At 45.2% G+C, this 20,289-nt stretch overlaps 1 protein-coding gene across 1 annotated transcript in view; it reads right to left on the bottom strand.

The window, feature by feature from the left end:
* The window catches only part of Tmem123 (transmembrane protein 123), a 30,762-nt gene extending 13,574 nt beyond the window's left edge, over nt 1–17,188 (bottom strand). The window contains exons 1-2 of the mRNA XM_021171702.2: nt 16,976–17,188; nt 12,891–12,941 (exon numbers count right to left, since the gene is read on the bottom strand). Of these exons, the coding sequence (XP_021027361.1) occupies nt 12,891–12,941; nt 16,976–17,066 (142 nt within the window). The 5' untranslated portion in view covers nt 17,067–17,188. The remainder of the gene's footprint in view (nt 1–12,890; nt 12,942–16,975) is intronic.
* Nucleotides 17,189–20,289: the final 3,101 nt, after the last annotated feature.

Raw genomic sequence — 20,289 nt, 5'->3', positions numbered from 1 at the left:
CTAGCAGTTTTTATCTATGTCCAATTAAGTCTCTGTGTCTTTATGGACCTGAAAAATTTCCTATGTCATTTGGGATACAAAATGAACCTCTGTTGAGTGCCACCAACAAAAGAATATCCAGTTCAAGAGCAGAACTGTCAGCAAACATCACTAAGGCAGCTGGCAATTTGTAGCTTTAAGACTCTTAAGTAACCATGGTGCCCTAACTCCAACCTTGACTTTTCCACTCCTGCATGCTGGACTCCATCCTAACAAGGATGCTAACAGGTTCAGAGCACCTGCACGCATCAGCTGCTGCTGCAGGCATTTGCCTGCACTAATTCTAATCCTTGTAACCCCAAGAAGCAGTACTAGAAGGAAACCGAGGCAGAGACCCTAAAGCTGTACAGTAACTTCCCTCCTCCCAAGTACATAGTAAAGTGCCACTCTCTGGTGGAAGTCTTGCTTAGCAGTGTGAGGCCTGGCTTCCATCTTCACCATGTGTAGGAGGCAAGAGGGAAAGCCAGGAACAGACAGTAAAAGTCTAAGAGCTACAGGATCCAAAGAGAATTTATTAATCCCAAACACTGTCTGCACCTTACAGTCAAGTCAGATGCTCTGCCTGTGAATTTTAGGCACTCCCAGTGGTCAGAACCTCCTCTCATGCATATGGGTGCTCACCACTCAGAAGCACAGGAGGTTTCCACCACCTACACTTGTAGTGACCTGAATGAGAAAAGTCCCCCACAGGCCTTTGTTCTGGAACACTTGGTCCCCAGCTGGTAGCACTTCAGGACAGAGCCTCGATGAAAGAAGTATGTCACTAGGCCAGGCTGTGTCCCATTTCTTGTCCCCTCTACTTCCTGTGTGCAGATGAAATAGGACCCGCCTGTTTCCTGACTGCTGGGCCAGCTCCATGCTCCTGCAGCTCTGCACCCCCTAGCCTTCAAGCCAGAATAAACCCTTTCTCCCTTAGCTGCACTTGCTGAGACACTGCATCACAGTAACTGAAAGGAGCTGATACAACCCTCTATGAGCAACTTCAACATCAAGTGTCAAAGTCCAGCAAAGCTTTCAGGTTCACAGACATTGGCTGAGCTCAGGTCTCTCCTTGCCTCAGGGTAACTAGCAGACTTCCAAAGCATAAATGGTAAGATATTTTAAAAACAAATGTCTGGGGACAAACCTCAGGGGCAGAACACCTGGGCTGGATCCCTGACCCCCTGTGGTGGTTTGAATAAAAATGGCCCCTTATGCTACAGGGTACTTGATCATACCGTGAAACCTGAGATTGTGTTTTACTGGAAAAAAAAAAAAATCTGTTTCTAGTTGTGGTGTGGCTCAGCCTTAGCACACATCTTTAATCCAAGAGTTTTCTGCTTGACTATTGTAAACAGGATTAAATAAAGTCAACTGTCAAGAGGCAGAGCAAACAACTAGTTAACAAGAAGTGAACATAGTTATTAAAAACCAGAGAGTAGGGAATGTGGATGATGGAGAGACACACAGGAAGTAGAAGGGAAGGACATTCAGTTTGGAGGAGGTTTTTTGAGACAGCAAGAGAGAGGGGCATTGCTTCTGGGATGCTTCTGGGACAAGACCTGAGGAGGAAGGTCCGCTGGGTGCTTTTTTTTGCCTCTCTGAGCTATATAGGCTTTCACTCTAACATCTGGCTCCTGAGTTTTCATTGGTAAAATTGAACCACTGAGATTTTGTTTAAAAACAAAAACAACAACACCCGCAGGCCCATAGGGAGTGGCACTATTAGGAGATGTGGCTTTGTTGAAGCAAGTAAGCCACTTGGGGGGTGGGCTCTGAGGTTTCAGAAGCTCAAGCCAGACCTAGTGGCTTCACTGTCTCTTCCTGCTGCCTGCAGATCCAGATGTAAAACTCTCAGCTATCTCTCCAGCAACATGTCTGGCACTCTGCCACCACGTTTCCCAACATGACAATAATGGACCTCTGAACTGTAAACCAGCCCAGTGAAATGTTTTTCCTTTTAAGAGTTGCTGTGGTCATGGTGTCTCTTGACAGCACTAGAACACTAAGACAGAAGTTGGTACTAAGGAATGGGGTATGGCTAGAACAGGGCAGAACATACTTTTTTTTTGTTGCTGGAATGTGGACTTTGGATTAGAAAAGCAACTGAATGCTTTTAAGTGGGTCTTAATGGGTCATACTAATAGGAGCATGAAGGACAGTGGTGCTGGGGGTGATCTAAAATGTGAGGACCTGGCTCAAGAGATTTCAGAAAGGGATTTTAGTATGTGAAACACAGACTATTTTTGTTATATTTCGTGCAAAATGTGGCTGCTTTCTGGTCTTCTCCAAAAAATCTGCCTGAGGCTAAATTGAAAACATGGATTAACAGCTTTAGTAGAAGTGATTTCAAAACAGCCTCTGTGGCATAGTTATTAGTGGCCAGTCTTACGCATATCTATAATGAAAATGAGCAAGCTCAGCATGGAAAAATATAAAACATAGATGAAAAGTTTAAAGAAAAGCCTGATGCTAAAGGGAATAAAGGGAGCCGTGACCTCAGGACAAGACCTCACCCAGCTAAACTTCCAACCCGTGAAAAGGATTTAAAGGGGACTTTAGGAGTGGGTGTGGTGGTGCACACCTTTAGTCCCAGAGCTGGCGAGTCAGGAGGTGGATTTTAGAGTTCAAGGGCAGCCTGGTCAACAGAGCAAGTTCCAGGACAGCCAAGCTTAGGCAATGAAGGAAACCATCGAAAACAGAGAGCAGAAGAAGGTCTATTTTAAAAGAAGGGCCCATGTTTAAGCTTCAGCAGCAGCAGAACTTAGCAGCTTTGGCCACATATTTCTGGCTTTAGAATCAGGATAAAAGAAAGGGGCTATAGAATCTCCTGATGTGAGTAAGGAAAATGGCTGAGGCTAGGCATGTCCCTGCATGGAGGCCTAGAAAGGCCATTGTGTGAAGCTGGAAAGGTGAAGGATGGATTGCCTTAGAGCTCTCAAGATGCTTGATATGCCAGATCTGTGGATACCTACTAGTAATATCTGTGGATATCTGTGGGAAAGCTGCTAGTAAGAAGTGGAAACAGCCCAAGAGAAAGAAGTGAGTTGCAGTCGCAAAGTTAAAAGGGATTGGAGATCTGAAGAGCGCACTGAGATCAGACACAGTGATAAAGAGTTTGTCCAGCTGGTTTTCAGCCGTGCATTGGTCCAGTATTTCCTCACTATGCTCCCTGTCCTCCTTTTTGGAATGGTAATGGATATCCTGTTGGAAGTATAATGGATATATGTTGGAAGTATCTGATCTGCGTCTTGATTTTGATTTTATAGGGGGTTACAGTTAGGTCATTGCCGTGAGTCTTCAAAGAGACTTTGGACTTCTAAATAGGGTTGACGCTGATAAGATAATGGAAACTTTTCAAATTGAACTGAATGCTTTTCTCCATTATAATATGGTTACAAGTCTATGGGGCCAGGGAGTGGAATGTGGCGGTCTGAATGAAAACGGTCCCCATAGCCCAATAGGTAGCAGCACTATTAGGAGATGTGGCCTTATTGGAGTAGGTTTAACCTTGGAGGAGGTATGTCACTGGGGTTTGAAGTTTCACAAGCTCAAGCCAGCTCACTGCCTCTTCCTGTTGCCTGTGGATCCAGATGTAGCACTCTCTGTTCCTCCAGCACCGTGTCTGCCTGCATGTCACCATGCTCCCCACCACGACAATAATGACTAAACCTCTGAGCTGTAAGCCAGCTCCAATTGAATATTTTTCTTTATAAGAATTGCTAAGGTTGTGTTGTCTCTTCACAGTAAACCCTAACTAAGACAACCCTTAACATCAAAGGCCTCCTGTTACGGAAAACTGATCCTTTACAGGATCAGTGAGGTGCTGGAGGCAAAGGCCTGTAATCCCAGCATTGGGAAAGACGAGCACAAGGGAACCCAAGTAAAACAAGAACTCTCACGAGTAAGAAATTTAACCCAAACTCCAGTAGAAATGAATCTAGAATCAATTTCTTTACTGGAACTATTCCACACTAAAGAGTTCACTAGGATATACATAATTGTTTTATTTATTTATTCATCTATGTATCTATCTGTTTTATTTTATTTGCAGTGCCAGGTATAGAACTCTGGCACTGCACTCCTTCCTCTGCACTAAGCAAGTGCTCTACACTGGGGCTAAATAAACCTACAACCTTAAGTTTCCACTCTGTTAAGGAATTACAAGAAACACTTTGACTCTATAATATGAAGAAGGATGTTTACAATCACCACATTGTGCTGTGTTTTTTGTTGCTATGTAACATTGAAAGCCTTTCTTTTCTTAAACTAGAAAAGGATGATAAAGAGAGCACATGGCATGTTTAAAAAAATAATCTTCCTAGTAAGATGGCAGCTGAGTAAGATCGTTGGTGACAGTCTCCCACTGGCACACCAGTGATCAGCTAGCTATTCCTGTCCCCAAGTGCTAAGGTAATCAGTGGATTCATTTTGAAACAGCTAATTATAATCAAGGTTTATTTCTTCCAAGCTTCATGGAAAAAAAAGGAACACAAATCAAGAGTAGTAATTAAAACCTAAATGTAGTAAACAAGGAACCAAAGCATACTATGAGTCACTTAGCCAAGGATGTGCAAGGAGGAGATGCAGCAAAACTAGAGAACTGGTTGTAAAATGGCGAGACCCAGACTCATCCTCGCAACAGTAACTTAGCATGTGAATGCATCAAATCCTCCAATTAAAGGCAATCACTAGATTTGGGGTTTCCTATACGGTCTTTATAATAAACTAAATTCAACTGTTTGGGGACATGAAAGCTGGAAGAAACAAGATGGAAGACAACATCCCATGAAAATGGAACCTAAAAGACCTCACAGATAAAATACATGTTAATACAAAAGCAGTCCAAATAAATATGACCGTCACACAATGCTGGGAGGTTCAGTCCCGCGAGAGGAAGTGACAGCTCTGAATACATGTACTCAACACCGGAGCTCCCAGACACCAAAGGCAAACATTAGTCGGTCTGGTGGAGATAAAATTTCAACATTAGTTGACCACTTTAGCATTTGCCAGTCAGCATCGGGCAGCTCCCAAGTCCTGGGTCTCAAAGCAGAGGAGAGGAAGTGAGCATGCTGATGAGTATCTGCATACTGCAGCTACTCACAAACACCACAAAATGCAAACAGCCTCACTGTCCACCCACTGTTGAACAAAGACAGCGCAGTGCAGACGAAGGAGAATGATATTGGCCATCCTCTGACACAAATAGGCTGGGGATCATCGTAATATGTGACATAGGTAGAAACTGAGCAAAGCAGCACCTGCTTACACACACGAGAACTCTAAAGAGTTTGCTGTCAACGCCATGTGCGGTGGTGAGCACCTGCAGCTCCTCCAGCCTACAGTAAGGTAGACCACGAGAAACCACAATCAGGAAAAACGGACAGACCTTGTAGGAAAAAAGAGAAAAAAAAAATCACCCAAATCCCAAACAATGGTTACTGCTCTTGCAGAAGGCTGTCAAGAGAGGAAAGAGAAGACTCTGCAGGAAAGTTAAACTTTGCTCAAGTTTCTGAACGGAAACATGAGACGTTACAGAGAACAGCAGAGGGATCCCCATCATGACTAAGTCCATCTAGGTCAGCTTAACACACGTTCTCAGAACCTCCAGGGCAACCCACGTGTGTCTTAATGCCCACCCACTTCCCTTCCATTCTCATCTCAACGGCCATACTATCAACATTTAAAACATTATTTTGTTTTTAATTATGTGTTTACAAGTGCAATGCCCACGGAGGCCAGAAGGAGCATTGGGTCCCCTCACGCTGGAGTTGTAGGTGCTTGTGAGCCACCCCAGTAGGTGCTCTGAACCGAAATTTCATGGCTAATCCAGGAACAGGTTCTGAGAACATGTGTGTTAAGCTGACCTAAATGGACTTATGATGGGGACCCCTCTGCTATTCTTTGTAGTGTCTCATGTTTCAGTTTGCAAACTTCAGCAAAGTTTTACTTTCTTGGAGAGCGTTCCCTTTCCTCTCTTGATAGCTAATGGACAGACTATCAAATTAAACAAGGTTAACCACTAAAGTACAATACCCATCATAGTAATGGCATAGCTGCTCTGCGGTGGGATGTCTGCTCTGTTGTAAACAGGCTTCTAGGCAGTGGCCATCACCATGTAACATGTTCTAAAACCCAGCAAAGAAACATACCTCACTTGCCAAATACCAGCTACTGTACTTTCTTCACATCTCTACCAGTTAATAATGCCTGAGCAGACACTAAAGGCCCCTGAGAGGAAATGGACCCTCAGTCACTGCTGGGGTTAGGGGAATGGTGGGGACACAGGACATAAGACATGAAGATGGTAACACAATATAGGCTGGAGAGAAGGCTCCAGAGTCAAGAGTGCTCTGTGGTTTGAATAAAAATAATCCCTATTGCTCATATATTTGAATGCTTGGTCATCAAGAGAGTGGCACTATTTAAGAAGGACTAGGAGGCATGGCTTTGTTGGAGGAAGCACGTCACTGGGGTGAGCTGGGAGGTTTCAAAAAGCTTACACCTGGCTCAGCATGGATCTCTGCTTTTGGATCAGTGTGTAGCTCTCAGCCACTTCTCCAGCACCACACCTGCTTACTGCCACCCTCTTTGCTGTGAGAAGAATGGATAAACAAGCCTCCAATTAAATGCTCCCTTTTATAAGAGCTACCTTGGTCATGGTGTCTCTTCACAACAACAGGACAGTGACTAAGACAATGCTTACTGCTCTTTTACAGAAATCAAGTTCCTAAATCTCACAGAATGGCTCACACCCACGTGTACCTCTTCTGTTTCCCATGGTAACTACATGCATGTGTCAAGACACACAGACACGCAGACACTGACCCACACCCACAGACAAATCCACATGTAAATAAAGAAGTAAAAGACTGCAGCAAGTTGTAAAGTTTATGTCAGAAGTTAAAAAGTGACAGATAAGCCAATTGCCAGATACTTTCCAGGATTCAGGGATCCTTTGATCCACGTGGACCCTTTCCAATGGGAAACTCTAAACTGCCCATCTTCAACATGTGACTACCCCAGTCACTTCTGCCTTGCACAGACCGGAGGCACAGCAAGAGGGAATCTCTCTCTTCTGTAGGCCAATTCTTTTTCCCTCCTCACATAGTTCTGCTTGCTGGGTCTGTCTGGTTTGTTGTGACCTGCCAGTGTTCCTTCTTAACTTCTCCCTCTGAAATAGTCTCCAAATGTGTGTGGAGGTGGAGGTTAAGTGTCCAATCACTGACCTGAATAACAAAACATCTGAGCTCAATCCACCAGCTTGAAGCCCCTGCTCCCACTGGCTATACCCACTTCATCAGCAGAGCACCTGTATATGGCTTCCCACCACTGGGAGGGAGGGGCTCAGAGCCATTTGTACTCAGTAGACAGGTTTCTAATCATGAACCTTGCTCTTTGAAGTGTCAATCAAATCATGGGATTGCCCACCTCTGAGTTTCTCTGTGGATTCTGTTGAATTATAAGTAACACAATCAACTTCAAATGCCAGGGGAGACTTCAGCAAGTCTCTGTCCACTTAGGAAGCCTTGGAACCAGTCTTTTCTATGCTCTCACAGAAAAACACAGAGCAGAGCCGGAAGCTGCCGGGTGCCAGCATCCACTGTGGAGGCCTTACCCAGAATACAGCAGGACAGAGCCTGATCTGGGGAAGAAGCAAGAGTCAAGGTTGCTTCTACACAGAATCTAATTATGGCAAATCCATGATCACAAGAACCCTGTGCTCTTATGCTGGCTACACCTTGGTGACTCCTGGCACCCAGGGCTGGAGCAGCCTGCACACTACTGCCTTCTTCCATTCAGAACACTTGCTTATTGCTTACTCTTCCAACAGTAATGTGTGCCAGGTCCTGCTCTGGGCCCTGGTAAAAGATGGTGACTGAAATCAGCACTGCCCCTTCAGGCACTATTTATAGTTAGACCAGTGAGCTACTGGGTCACACACACACAGACACAGACACTCACACACCAGAGATCAAGTACTGCTCACCAGGGAGTAGAGCCTGAGCATTCAGAGTTCAGCACTCTGTGTGACAAGTGAACAGCAGGCAGGCAAAGGCAGAGACAGGAGAGGACAGTACCTTAGGTATCAAGAACAGTCCTGGTAAAGGCCCTGAAGCAGGGGAGCAGGGGGAGTCTAGAGAAGAAGGAGGAGGAGGAGGAGGAGGAGGGACAGAACCACTTGAGTTCTAGGTTTTTTGGTGCTGTGTGCCAGGGGCTTTATATACCACTCCATCTACCCTGTGCTGCCCAGCTGAGAGGAAAGACTCAGAGAGACTGCATATCACCCATAGCCAACCAACAACATGAAATACATACTATGGGTAGACACAAAAAGCTAGTGGAGACAGTAAGCAGCCAGACCAGTTCCCAGAGTCCTTAGGCCAGTCTCTGAGCAGAAGCACACCTTATTAGTTGGTTTTTTTTTCTCCATTCTCTTTTTTTTCCCCTTTCCTTCCTCCCCTCTTTTCCTTTCTTGGCAAAGTAGAAAGGAAACTCTATTCAAAGCAAAATTCATAAATCATTATCTGGTGAGAGTTATAGGTGGGGAACCTGTGATGAGAAGATGTTGTATGAAAAAAAAATTTAAACAAACAAGAAAAAGAAAACAAAATAAAAATTAAAAACCAGAACAGTGTCCATGCTTATCCCCTGGTGAGCAGTGTCCACCTGGTGAGCAGTCTCCACCTGGTGAGCAGTCTCCACCTGGTGAGCAGTGTTCACCTGGTGAGCAGTCTCCACCTGGTGAGCAGTGTCCACCTGGTGAGCAGTCTCCACCTGGTAAGCAGTGTCCACCTGGTGAGCAGTCTCCACCTGGTAAGCAGTGTCCACCTGGTGAGCAGTCTCCACCTGGTGAGCAGTCTCCACCTGGTGAGCAGTGTCCACCTGGTGAGCAGTCTCCACCTGGTGAGCAGTCTCCACCTGGTAAGCAGTGTCCACCTGGTGAGCAGTCTCCACCTGGTAAGCAGTGTCCACCTGGTGAGCAGTCTCCACCTGGTAAGCAGTGTCCACCTGGTAAGCAGTCTCCACCTGGTGAGCAGTCTCCACCTGGTGAGCAGTGTTCACCTGGTGAGCAGTCTCCACCTGGTGAGCAGTGTTCACCTGGTGAGCAGTGTCCACCTGGTGAGCAGTGTCCACCTGGTGAGCAGTCTCCACCTGGTAAGCAGTGTCCACCTGGTGAGCAGTCTCCACCTGGTGAGCAGTCTCCACCTGGTGAGCAGTGTCCACCTGGTGAGCAGTCTCCACCTGGTGAGCAGTGTCCACCTGGTGAGCAGTCTCCACCTGGTGAGCAGTCTCCACCTGGTGAGCAGTGTCCACCTGGTGAGCAGTCTCCACCTGGTGAGCAGTCTCCACCTGGTGAGCAGTCTCCACCTCTTGAACTCCAGAAAAGAAGCCTCAAACAGTGACTGTTCTCTTGTTCATGTGGCCGGCCGACTGTTCATCTTGACTATACCTGACTATATAGCCCACTCTGAACGGTACTATTGCTTTTCTCTTGATAATGTAATTTTGCTTCTGTTGTTTAAAAAGAAAGAAAGAGAGAAAGAGAGAACGAAAGAAAGAAAAGAATGAAAGAAAGAAGGAAAGAAAGAAAGACAGAAGGAAAGGAAGAAAGAAAGAAGAAAGGAGAAAGAAAGAAAGGAAGGAGGACAGTGGGTCACATACAGAAATGTATTATGGGTCACATACAGAAGTCTATTGTAAGTATAGGGTCATGAATTTCTGTAGCCCCATGTTTCAAATACTGTCTCATGAATTTCAGCTGGGAAAAACAACAAGAAAAACCCAAACACACAAAACAACAACAACAAAAAACCCCAAAGAAACCCAAAACTAACCAAAATAGAGTAAAATTGTGTACACATTTCCTATGTATAACACGTTTTCACCCACTGGGAATGGCCAAGTCATGACCTCTCTCACACATTTATTTTTTTATAGTAAGACCTCACAATCTATTCTTTTAGCAAATTTCAAGTGTAAAGCATTGTTACTGGACTGGCAAGGTGGCTCAGCTGGTAAAAGCACATGCTGCTAATTCTAACAGCCTGAATTCCATCCCCAGGACCCACAGGGTGGACAGAGAGAACTCATTCCTATGTACACATGCACACAAAATAAATAAAATACCTCAAGTAATGATGTTAGCTATTTATTATACATTACAAATTTCCACATGAACCCAGAATTACCTTTATAACCACAAAGTGGGGAAAGGCACAGAAAAGCCAGCAACAGCAACAAAAAGAACCCCAGTTAGAAAAGCTGAAAGTGTTAATGTGCACTCCACAGAACAGTACAGCAGCCAACCCTGGTTGAATCACTAGCAGGTAAGGCTCCTGAGTACAACTCCAATGTATTATAGACACACGGAAACAAAGCCAGGCTGCTTACATCATTTTAGCTGTTGAAAATGAGAGAGTACAGTAGGTTAGACTCACTGAAAGATATTGTACAAAAAAGAGCTCTCTCTCTTGTCTGAAGAGCTAACTGAGTGGCCAGGACTCCTGCTTCTGGTCACCTATGTTTTTGACAGCTAATATGTAATTGTTTGGTTTCCCTGGCTCCTGTGCATGATACCATAACTGAAGAGCAACAGCCTCCATGTGCCAGGTGGTCACTGCTGATACTCTTGGAAGTGGCTCACTCCAGACTCAAGAGCACCAGCAATAAGGTGTCTATGCTAGTGACTTCTCCTGCATGGAACATTCTTTCCTCTGGGATGGGTAGGGCTGGCTCTCTCCAGCCTTGTACAGGTCAATCCACACAGAAGAACCTGAAGCAGACCTTGCTGTAGGTCTCTACTGCGTGTGTGTATGCTTGTGCTCGTGTGCACACATGCATGCATATATTTTAATCTGCTCACTTGTTAGCATCATCCAAAGTCACCTGTAATCCTTACTTCCTTATGCTCCCTTCCCATCCCTTGATGGAACATTCATGACTGCAAACACAGATCTATTTGTGCCTGAAATAGCACCAAGTCAAGTGGGCTATCCAAAAATACATCTGCTCAGTAAGTAGACATAACAGTGATTATTCCACTCCACAACCCATGAGGAGAAATCTATGGACATCACACATTACCAGCAATCTTCAGATGCCAGTATATGAACACACACACACAAATGTGTATGCAAATAACAGTATGAAGAACTGAACAGGTGGAGTGTGAACTGGCTCTTCAAGGAAATTTAGGAACGCCCAAATCAAGACACCCCCCCCAGTAACTCCCCCACACCTTTTAAAGCTCTATTTTGTTTTTAAAGAGATCATTTTAGTTATAATTATGTGCATGTGTGCCTGTGTGTGCATGAGTACAGGTGCCTGCTGAGGCCAAAACCATTGTATTCCCTGGACTTAGTGGTTTGGGTGTTGTGTGAGTCCTCTGATGTCGGGGCTGGGAACTGAGCTCAGGTTATCTGCTGATAAGAACAATATAAACTCCTATCTGATATGTCATCTCCTACAGCACACACACACACACGTCTTCCTTCCCTCTAAAATAGGTCAACAGGAAAAGACACTCTCCTAACAGTCAAATAACATATATGTAAAGCAGTTTTAACTACTCAGTGATAAATACTATTCTTGGAGACATCTTTCTAGCCCTTTTCTCCCCAATGAAAAGTCTTCTGTATTTAGTAATATTTCTTCATATATGGAAACTCGGCATAGCCGTTACTATGGTTATAACAGGAGCACAGCTATGTCTTCCCAGGCACCAGCAGGAAAGGTGGAGCTGAGGAGAACAAAGCACAAAGTTGTGAGGGAGAAACATACTGGACTCCAGGGGAGCCACTGGGAGAGAAGCTCATGACCAGGGAGGAGTCTCTAATCCTAGTACCCACAAGGCTGAGCCAGGAGGACTACAAGTTCAAGACCAGCTTGTATATCACACAGTGAACTTGAGGCAAGCCTAAGCTGTGTTGATTGGCATGGTTAATGAAGAAATTAACAATGACAACTCCATACAGTTGCACAATGTGAATGAATGCACATAACAGCAGGAACTGTAAACTTAAGTTGTAAAAGTCAGTAATTTTATCTCATCTATGTTTTGCCATGAGAATATTAAACACAAACACTTGAGGGAGGTCAAGGTGTAGCCCACTTTGTGCCCCAAGCAACCAGGCTGTGATGGTGTATCACAGACATGCAGTTAAGTACTGAACCAGGCTGTGATGGTGTATCACAGCCATGCAGTTAAGTACTGAACCAGGCTGTGATGGTGTATCACAGACATGCAGTTAAGTACTGAACCAGGCTGTGATGGTGTATCACAGACATGCAGTTAAGTACTGAACCAGGCTGTGATGGTGTATCACAGACATGCAGTTAAGTACTGAGGAAGACCAGAATACATGTAACCTTTTCCAGTTTCTGACTCAGCCTTGGAAACAAGGACATTGAGAAGATGCCCTGTTATGCAATATGATGACACTTGCAGGCTAGTGAGTGCACAGCCCCAAGAAGGAGCTCATTTGTCCCAAACGAAGTGTGAGCTGAGGGCCTGTTTCACTAAATATGGCAGGTTGGAATCTGATGGGAAAGAGCTGCATTTAGAGACAGCCAGGATGGTGCAGAGGGATTCTGCTCATTAGAGGGCCTGAAGACTCACACATTCATCAGCCACATGCAGAATATAAAATCCTTTCCTGCAATATAAAAAAAAAGCAGTATTTTTCTCTTTCTTTGAGACTTGGCCTGTCCTGGTTACTGTTTTCTGTGAATTTGACACAAGCTTCAGTCATCTGGGAGGAGACAACCTCAGCCTCAGCTGAGGTTCTTATATCAGCTTAAATATACTTCCTGGGTCAGTATGGCTATAACTACATGGAAGGAAACCTTGAATCTTTCAAATTTACCTGTTATGTTAACATTGTAGATCAGCACAGAGTGGTTTCCACTTGGAGAGCCTATAAAAATAAAGACATCCATTATTAAAGCATACTGAAGATTTAACTTGGAACATAGCAGGAGCCCTCTAACCTTCAATCAAAGGTTTGGGGCTCCAAGGGGTGTACACATTGAAGCCAACTGTCTGACTGTCTTTGTGTGAGAGATTTGAAGAGTTGTTACACCATGGTGTGATGGGGGCCCTGAGGAAGAGTTCAGGCCCATGTGGCAGAGTCACCAGGTTGATGAGCAGTCCACTGGACATGCTTACAGTCAGGCTGTCTCTGCTTCCTGGGCTGCAGTGGGAAGGACCAGGGCTTTGCATTTCAAAGAAGGAACTGTGAGCTTGAAGTAACTGAGAGACCCATTTAGTTTATGTGAATCCATCATGCATACATCCCATTCCCTTAACCCCAGACATTGTGAGTCTCTGGAGCTTGTATGCAGATGAGGGGGAGGGGAACTTGCAGCTGCTGATGGGCGTGGCCTATGGATGGCAGTGGTATGGGGGAGGGGAGATAATACCACAGGAGTTCTGCTTGGACCATTGTTGCTAAGAAACATCCTGGAGCTGTCAGTGAGTTTGAGGCTGCATTGTTAGATCTTTCACACAGAACACAGCAAGCTTCCCTAGCAACTTAGCAACTGGCATGTGCCACCTTTTGGTGACAACGGCTTTGTTGAAGTGCCTGCAGAAGGGATGTCAGCTGTTCTGGGCGGTATGGACCACTCTGGAAAGGCCCTCCTTGTTCATGGGTGCCTCCTGGTCTTAAAACCACCAGGCACCCCAGTGTCAATCAGTGCAAAGAGATTTGTAGGCTTCTCACTGTTCAGTGAAAATCTCAGTATGACTGCTAAGTCTAAGCTAGTGCCGTAAGACTTCAGCAGGTCAGGCGGATTAACTTTCCAGGTAAGCAACTTTTCCGTGGTTTATTCTGGAATCTGAAAAAAAGACTACAACCTACACAGGAAGGGAGCTCAAATAATACTATTATTGTTCCTTGTCATAGAGACCAACCCTGTTGCTATCAGGCTGAGCCCTACTCTGAGACACTGCCCTGTAAAGAGGCACAAAGGTGTTGTTTCTAACATAACTCACTCCCAACTCCCCTTCACTCAAAACAAACCGAAGAAACCTGTCAAATGCAAAGAAAAGCCAGCAATAGTAACTGAAATCTTTAGCAACTGTTCAATGTGTGTCTCACGTATCTTCCTCTGCATGGGAGAATCATTCATGTGAGACACAACTCAGGAAGGTCTGATCAATGCAGATGTATTTGGCACGTATCAAGCTGGGGCCAACAATATAAAGTGCTTATAGACAGAAGTTTCCTTCATCTTAGCCTCCTGGTAACTTTATGACAGGAGCATCGTTTTGCAGTGACAGGAACTGAGGCCCAGAAAAAAAAAAAAAAAAAAAAAAACCTATTCAACTCTTTAGTGAGTCTGGATGTGGATCAGGTGGATTATCTGCAAAGTCAGCATAGATCTATGTTCTTCCTCCCATATCGTCCTGGTGTTGCATCGTCAGCTGCTCCTTCCTCAACCAAGTCATCGTGAGTCCTCCCTCTTGTGGCATCAAAGTGAACCTATTAACAAGCAATGTGTCCCACTGCTACAATACTCAGCACATCTCTATAGCATGGTCAACCTGTGTCTGGACTCAGTTACTGTCACTCCCAAGACAGCATTTCTGGGCAAAATATTTGAATGTTTTAACAGACATTTCCATACTTTTAGTTACAAGTTAAAGTTTTGTAACTTTAGTTACAAGTTAATGAAAAATTATCTCATTCTCCTAATGTTGTTGAAAATGAATTTGTTATTTGGCATCAAAAAATACTAACAGCCTCCCAAATGCTAGGACTAATGGTATGTGCCACCACACCTGGAATCATTATTATTAATAATATATTTATTTTATTATCTTGGTGTTTTGAGACAGAGGTTCTTTATACAGCCCCAGCTATTCTGGTACTATGTAGACCAAGCTGGCCTGAAACTCACAGAGATCAACATGCATTGTCTCTGGAATGCTGGGATTAATGTATGCCACCATGCCAAGCAGAATAGTATTTTAAAAAGCCAAAAGCTCAATGGCATTATTTCCTCTTTTCTACAACACCCCGGAGAGATGTGATATGATGATGAAATGGTTGAGATTGGATTCTGCTCTGAAGTCAAAGGTGTAATACAGTTTTACTTTAAATACGTTAGCTTACTGCATGAAGTCTAGGATTTCTCAGCTATGAAATGGAGATGGCTGGTAAGGTTTCTAAGGGTGATTTACAAACCTCAATTTAGCATAGTGGTGGTGGTGGTTGGGAACAATGGCAGAAAATGAACCTGGAATATTAGCTATGTTTCAGAACACTGTTAAAAAATCACCGTGTATTGTAATGCTAATTGTACTAATTACATGCTGTACATAAAGACTACGAATATTAGTTATTTGGGTTTTTTTGGCTTGCTGTTAAAAATCTTTAGAAATACTGTCTCCTTTAAGTAGCTCTGGCTGGCCTTAAAAAGTGCCTCGGATTAGCCAGAGGCCTGGTCCTGACACTCCCTTAACAATACCTTCTTTTAGCACAGTTTGAAGGTATCTCTATAGAACTGAATTAATTGGTTTTATTAGTTCATGAAATCATGGCATCAAAGCATTTCAGGTTTTCCAAATAGCACTAACCTCTCTAGTGAGACACTCATAAGCAGAGCACAGTGAGAAAGTCCAACAGCAACAACATCAACATCATCAACAACAAATATGTGTTTTGAGGGCAAAAGATAGAAAAGGGTACTCCACTTCAATCAGTAATTCGTGAGAGGAAAAAAATCAGATGTATTTGTACACACAAGGCAAGCAGCTGGGTAGGATAAAGGCCTCCTCCCATAAGCAGTCTAATATTTGCTCTAAGACAGAGTCTCAACATTCTTTCCTTAACTGATCTCAGAAGTAGTCCTGCAATTCCAGTTTGTCACTGGTACAAGTCAAAAGAGCAAACGTAAAACATAACCAATCGAAGTGAAGAAGCCCTGTAATCCCCAAAGTAGAGTTAGGAATATCAGAAGTTCAAGGTTATCTTCAGCCACATAGGGAGTTCAAAGCCAGCTAGGGCTCCAGGGATACAAGAGATCCTGACTCTACAAAACAAACTGAAATTCAGCACAACAACAGAAATAGGGTTGTTTAATTCACCCGGATTATTCCAGCAAAAGCAGGTGTTGGGCCTAAATCATCTGAGTAAGTAAACTGACTGGTTATCTCTTCATAGATGAGACTGAAAAACACAACAGATGACTGAGCTGAAAAATCACAAAGACTTTGGTCATTTAAAGTTTCTTATCCTAGTTTACTATTTCCCTAGCGACTGGACTCTAGTTAGGTGACAAGGGACAATAGAATTTTCACAAACTCAGAGTTCTTCTCAAAGTGTCCAAAACGTCAAGGTTTCGAAGAGAAACAAAATCCCCAACACAGAAGGCTGTCAACATCATCTTGTTATGACCTTAATGATGACGTCGTAGGCTCTGGACCACAGGGACCTCAAAGCTGCTGCGTACGCAGTAGTAGTGACTACAGTCCGAGCACAAGCCTCACCTGCGCAGGGGAACAGGGCGCGTACACCCAAGGTTCCCACTCAGCCAGAACTGGCTCTGGAATCCAACTTGAATTCTGGGAGTACCTTCAGCAGGAAGCTGTGTGGGTAGATAATCAGACCTGTTTTTGCGGCAGTTAGCGAACATATTTCAATCTACAGGTCTTGCAACCAGCCACAGAACAACAGTGAAGAGGACCAACTTAAGTCTTCGGCTGAAGGGCCATCCCAGGGAAACTCAGCAAGTTCTGCACACCACGCCGGCCTGCCGTCCCCAAGCAGGGGAGAGACTGAGTCTCGCTCCGCAGGTGGCCCTCGAGCAAGTGGGACACCCACCCCAACCTCATTTCCCTCTTCGCCCGCGGAGTCTACCACGGACGCGTGGAACTTTCCACGCGGACGCCGGACATGGAGAGGCAGGCCGCCGCAGTGCGCTTCCCCTGTGCCTGCCAACTTACCCTGAGCGTCGGTCCGGTCCAGCGCAGCCCCTAGCAGCGCCAGCACCTGCAGCACGCCCAGCAGCAGCGCGGCCCGCGCGCACAGCGCCATTGTTCCCAGGGCCCCTGAGCGCCCGCAGCAACCGCCCGGCGCCCAGAGCTGCTCTCCGCGCACGCGACCGCTCCGCGTCCCCTTCCGCCCTTACCGCTCCCCGGCAGACGCCGCCGCCAGTCCCCCTAGTGACCAAATAGGGATAGGGCCAGGCGGCCTGGGGCGGGGCCAGGGCGTGGTCCGCAAAGTCAGGAGGGGCGTGGCCCACAGGAGGCGGAGCAGGGAAGAGCTACAGGGCCAAGAGGGGGAGTGGCTCTGAGAAAAGAGGAGAGCCGGGGGAGGGCGTGGCTTACAGAGGCGGGGCAAGGGGGACAGGCCTCAGACGGGAGGGGCGTGGCTCTCTGAACCGTGCAGAGGAGCGGATAAGAGGCGGGGCTCTCGGAGGTGGATGAGGTCGTGGCTTTGGGAGTGGCGTGGTCGGCACAGCTGTGGCTCTATCTCTGACTTTAAGGAGTAGTCGTCTACCAGGACGTCCTGAAGACAGGCTTTATTTAGAAGTTTTCGGGTGGGATTGGCATGCTTGCGGCGCGGAGTAAGAGAGGGAGTCACAGGCTGGATGATTGCAGCCTCTCAGTGGAGTGTAGGAAAGTCAGGCTCAAAAAAGTTTCAAAGTAACCATCATAATCTTGGTACTCCACTTGTGCCTCCTTTTTTCTACAAGTGTGGAAAAACATGTAGAGTGGGCGGTGCAGTTTGCAGACCAGTTGGAAACTTAGCACCTATAACCTAGATCCCTGTCTTCTAGAGTTCGCTGTCCCGACTCAAAAACAGCCTGTTGTAGTCTAGTTTTTTGGCAAAATCCCTCGTAAGCCCTAGAGCCAATGCTGCATTTTGATTCCACACAGAATTCTAAAATTATGTGGCTAGTGCACATCACTCAACTAATGTGGAAGATGGACACAGCTTCCACAGGGTATTGCAGCTCTCTAACACCTGATCCAGGGCACTTCAAAGATAAGCCTAAAACTTTGTTATGAAAAATACTTTTTGACTTCCACAAAGCTTCTTTGTTATAGATGTGTGATGATCATGGATTAATTAGGCCCATTTGCTCTACATTTACAAGACATATGAAGCTGCAATCAGCCAACCTGAAAATACCAGCATCTACCACGGGTTTTAAAAAACAGCTGTGTGTTTAGGATTTGATGGTTCTATTTCTGAAGAATCTAGCCAAGTGCTTCCAGGCGTGGACGAGGAAGGATCATTCTGTATTCAGAATGAATGCTTGCCCTGACTCCAGTTTTTGAAACCCAGTGCTCAGTGTGGTGATTTAAAGAGGCCGGGTATTGGAGAAGTGACTGAGCTAGAAGAGCAGAGATCTCAACAGTGAAATTAGTGCCTCATGAAAGTGGCCTGAGACCAGGGGCCTTCAACAGACACCAAGTCAGTTGCTGGCATTACCTTTGACTTCCCAGACCGAGAAGAAATGTTTCAAGAATACTGATGTAATCTAACCTTACATGTTTACACAGTTCCCTAGCTGGTGTAGTAGCGCAAAACTGTAATTCCAGTACTTAGGAGACAGAGACAGGAGGATTGCTGAAAATTCAAGGCTAATCTGAACTATATATATATATATATATATATATATATATAGTGAGTTCCAAGATGAGCTGATCTATAGTGAGACCCTGTCTCAACCAAACTAGTCAGGAATGGAGGCACAGTCCTGTAACTCGATCACTTGGGAGGCTGAAAGAGGATTGGGAATTCGTGCTCATCTTTAGCTTTATAGCAAGTTTGAGGCCAGCCTGAACTATATCAGACCCTAACTCAGTAAACCAACCAGTCAATAAAACAAGCAAAAATTTCCAAAATGAACAAAGTAAAGCATGAAACCTCTCCTTGCTGTAATTTCTATGACTATTCTCAGTGTACAATGCTAGCCTTCCCCAGCCTGAAGCGGGCTGCTACAAACCTTGTCGCCACCGAGGTGGGGCCACCTGCTGTGCAGCTTTCCGACTTGGCTGGCTTCTTTTGAAGTGACAAGTGTCCTGCTCTTCTGCTACCTGCTGAACCTGTCTCCTTGAGACATTCCTGAATAAGCAGTGCTGACAGAATGACTCCAGGCACCAAGAGTGGACTGGCAGGGGTGATGGGCCTTCCCCCTTATAAGCACGGTCTCTTAGTAAACTCTTGGGCCTCGAACAGAAACATGTCTTGGTCTCCATTAATTTCTCTAGCAGTCTTGTCTCTTTCAGCCCCAGCCTGCCTCCCAGGTGTACCCGGTTCACGTAGGCCTCGGGCCGGCATACAACATACAATGACACACATTCCCAATGCAATGCTGCTCTCAAATAAATACCATTCTTTTAAACAGGTTGACACTTGCATCTACTGAGAGGTTGATGTTCGGTTTGCACAGATCTTTCCTTCTGTGCAGCTTTCACTGGTCTTTCTGGATTCCCTTTACATTTAATCTTCAACCATCTGGGCAGGTCTTTATGCCCTAATCCTCCTCCTCCCAGCTGACTACAGATGCTGTCAGTCTTTTGCTTATGAGATGGCTTACAAACTACTTATTGAATGTTTAGTATATGATGGACCATAACCTTATGGTGTTTATAGTTGTTTAGTGGCAAGATAGATGTTGATGGACCCCAATGAAGGGGGTTAAAGTATGTTGGGTTTAGGGTGATGGCTTGATCAGTGAAATGTCTACTGTGCAAACATGAGGACCCAAATCCAAACCTCCAACATTCATGTAAAAATGTGTCACATGCCTATAATCCTATTGTTAAGAGCAGAGACAGGTGGTCCCTACAGCTTGCTGGCTAGCCAGTTGGTATGTTTCTGGTTCAGTGGGACACTGTCTCAAAAATAAGTATATAGTGGAGATAGATAGGGGAAGCTACCCAGCATCCACCTCTGGCCTCCACACACATGGACACAGACTTCCACATGCATACAAACATACATATGCTATATAAACAGTGACTTAGTTTCTAGTCTAAAGAAGGTAGAAAGGAAAGTGGTGGTTTAAATAGTTATGGCCCTCATAGACTCATATGTTTGAATGCTTGGCCATAGGGAGTAGCACTATTAAGAGATGTGCCTTGGTGGAGTAGGTATGGCTTTGTTGGAGGCAAGCTTTGAGGTCATATATGTCCTTAAACTATGTCCAGTGTGGCTCATAGTCTCCTTCTGCTGCCTGTGGATCAAGATGTAGATCTCTGGGTTCCTCTAGCACCATGTCTGCCTGCACACTGCCATGCTTTCC

The sequence above is a fragment of the Mus caroli genome, unplaced genomic scaffold (genome assembly GCF_978045245.1).
Source record: "Mus caroli unplaced genomic scaffold, Mus_caroli_1 scaffold_11, whole genome shotgun sequence".
NCBI classification, from domain to species: Eukaryota; Metazoa; Chordata; class Mammalia; order Rodentia; family Muridae; genus Mus; species Mus caroli.
The sequence above is the reverse complement of the archived record's forward strand: the minus strand, read 5'-3'. Positions and strand labels throughout refer to the sequence as shown.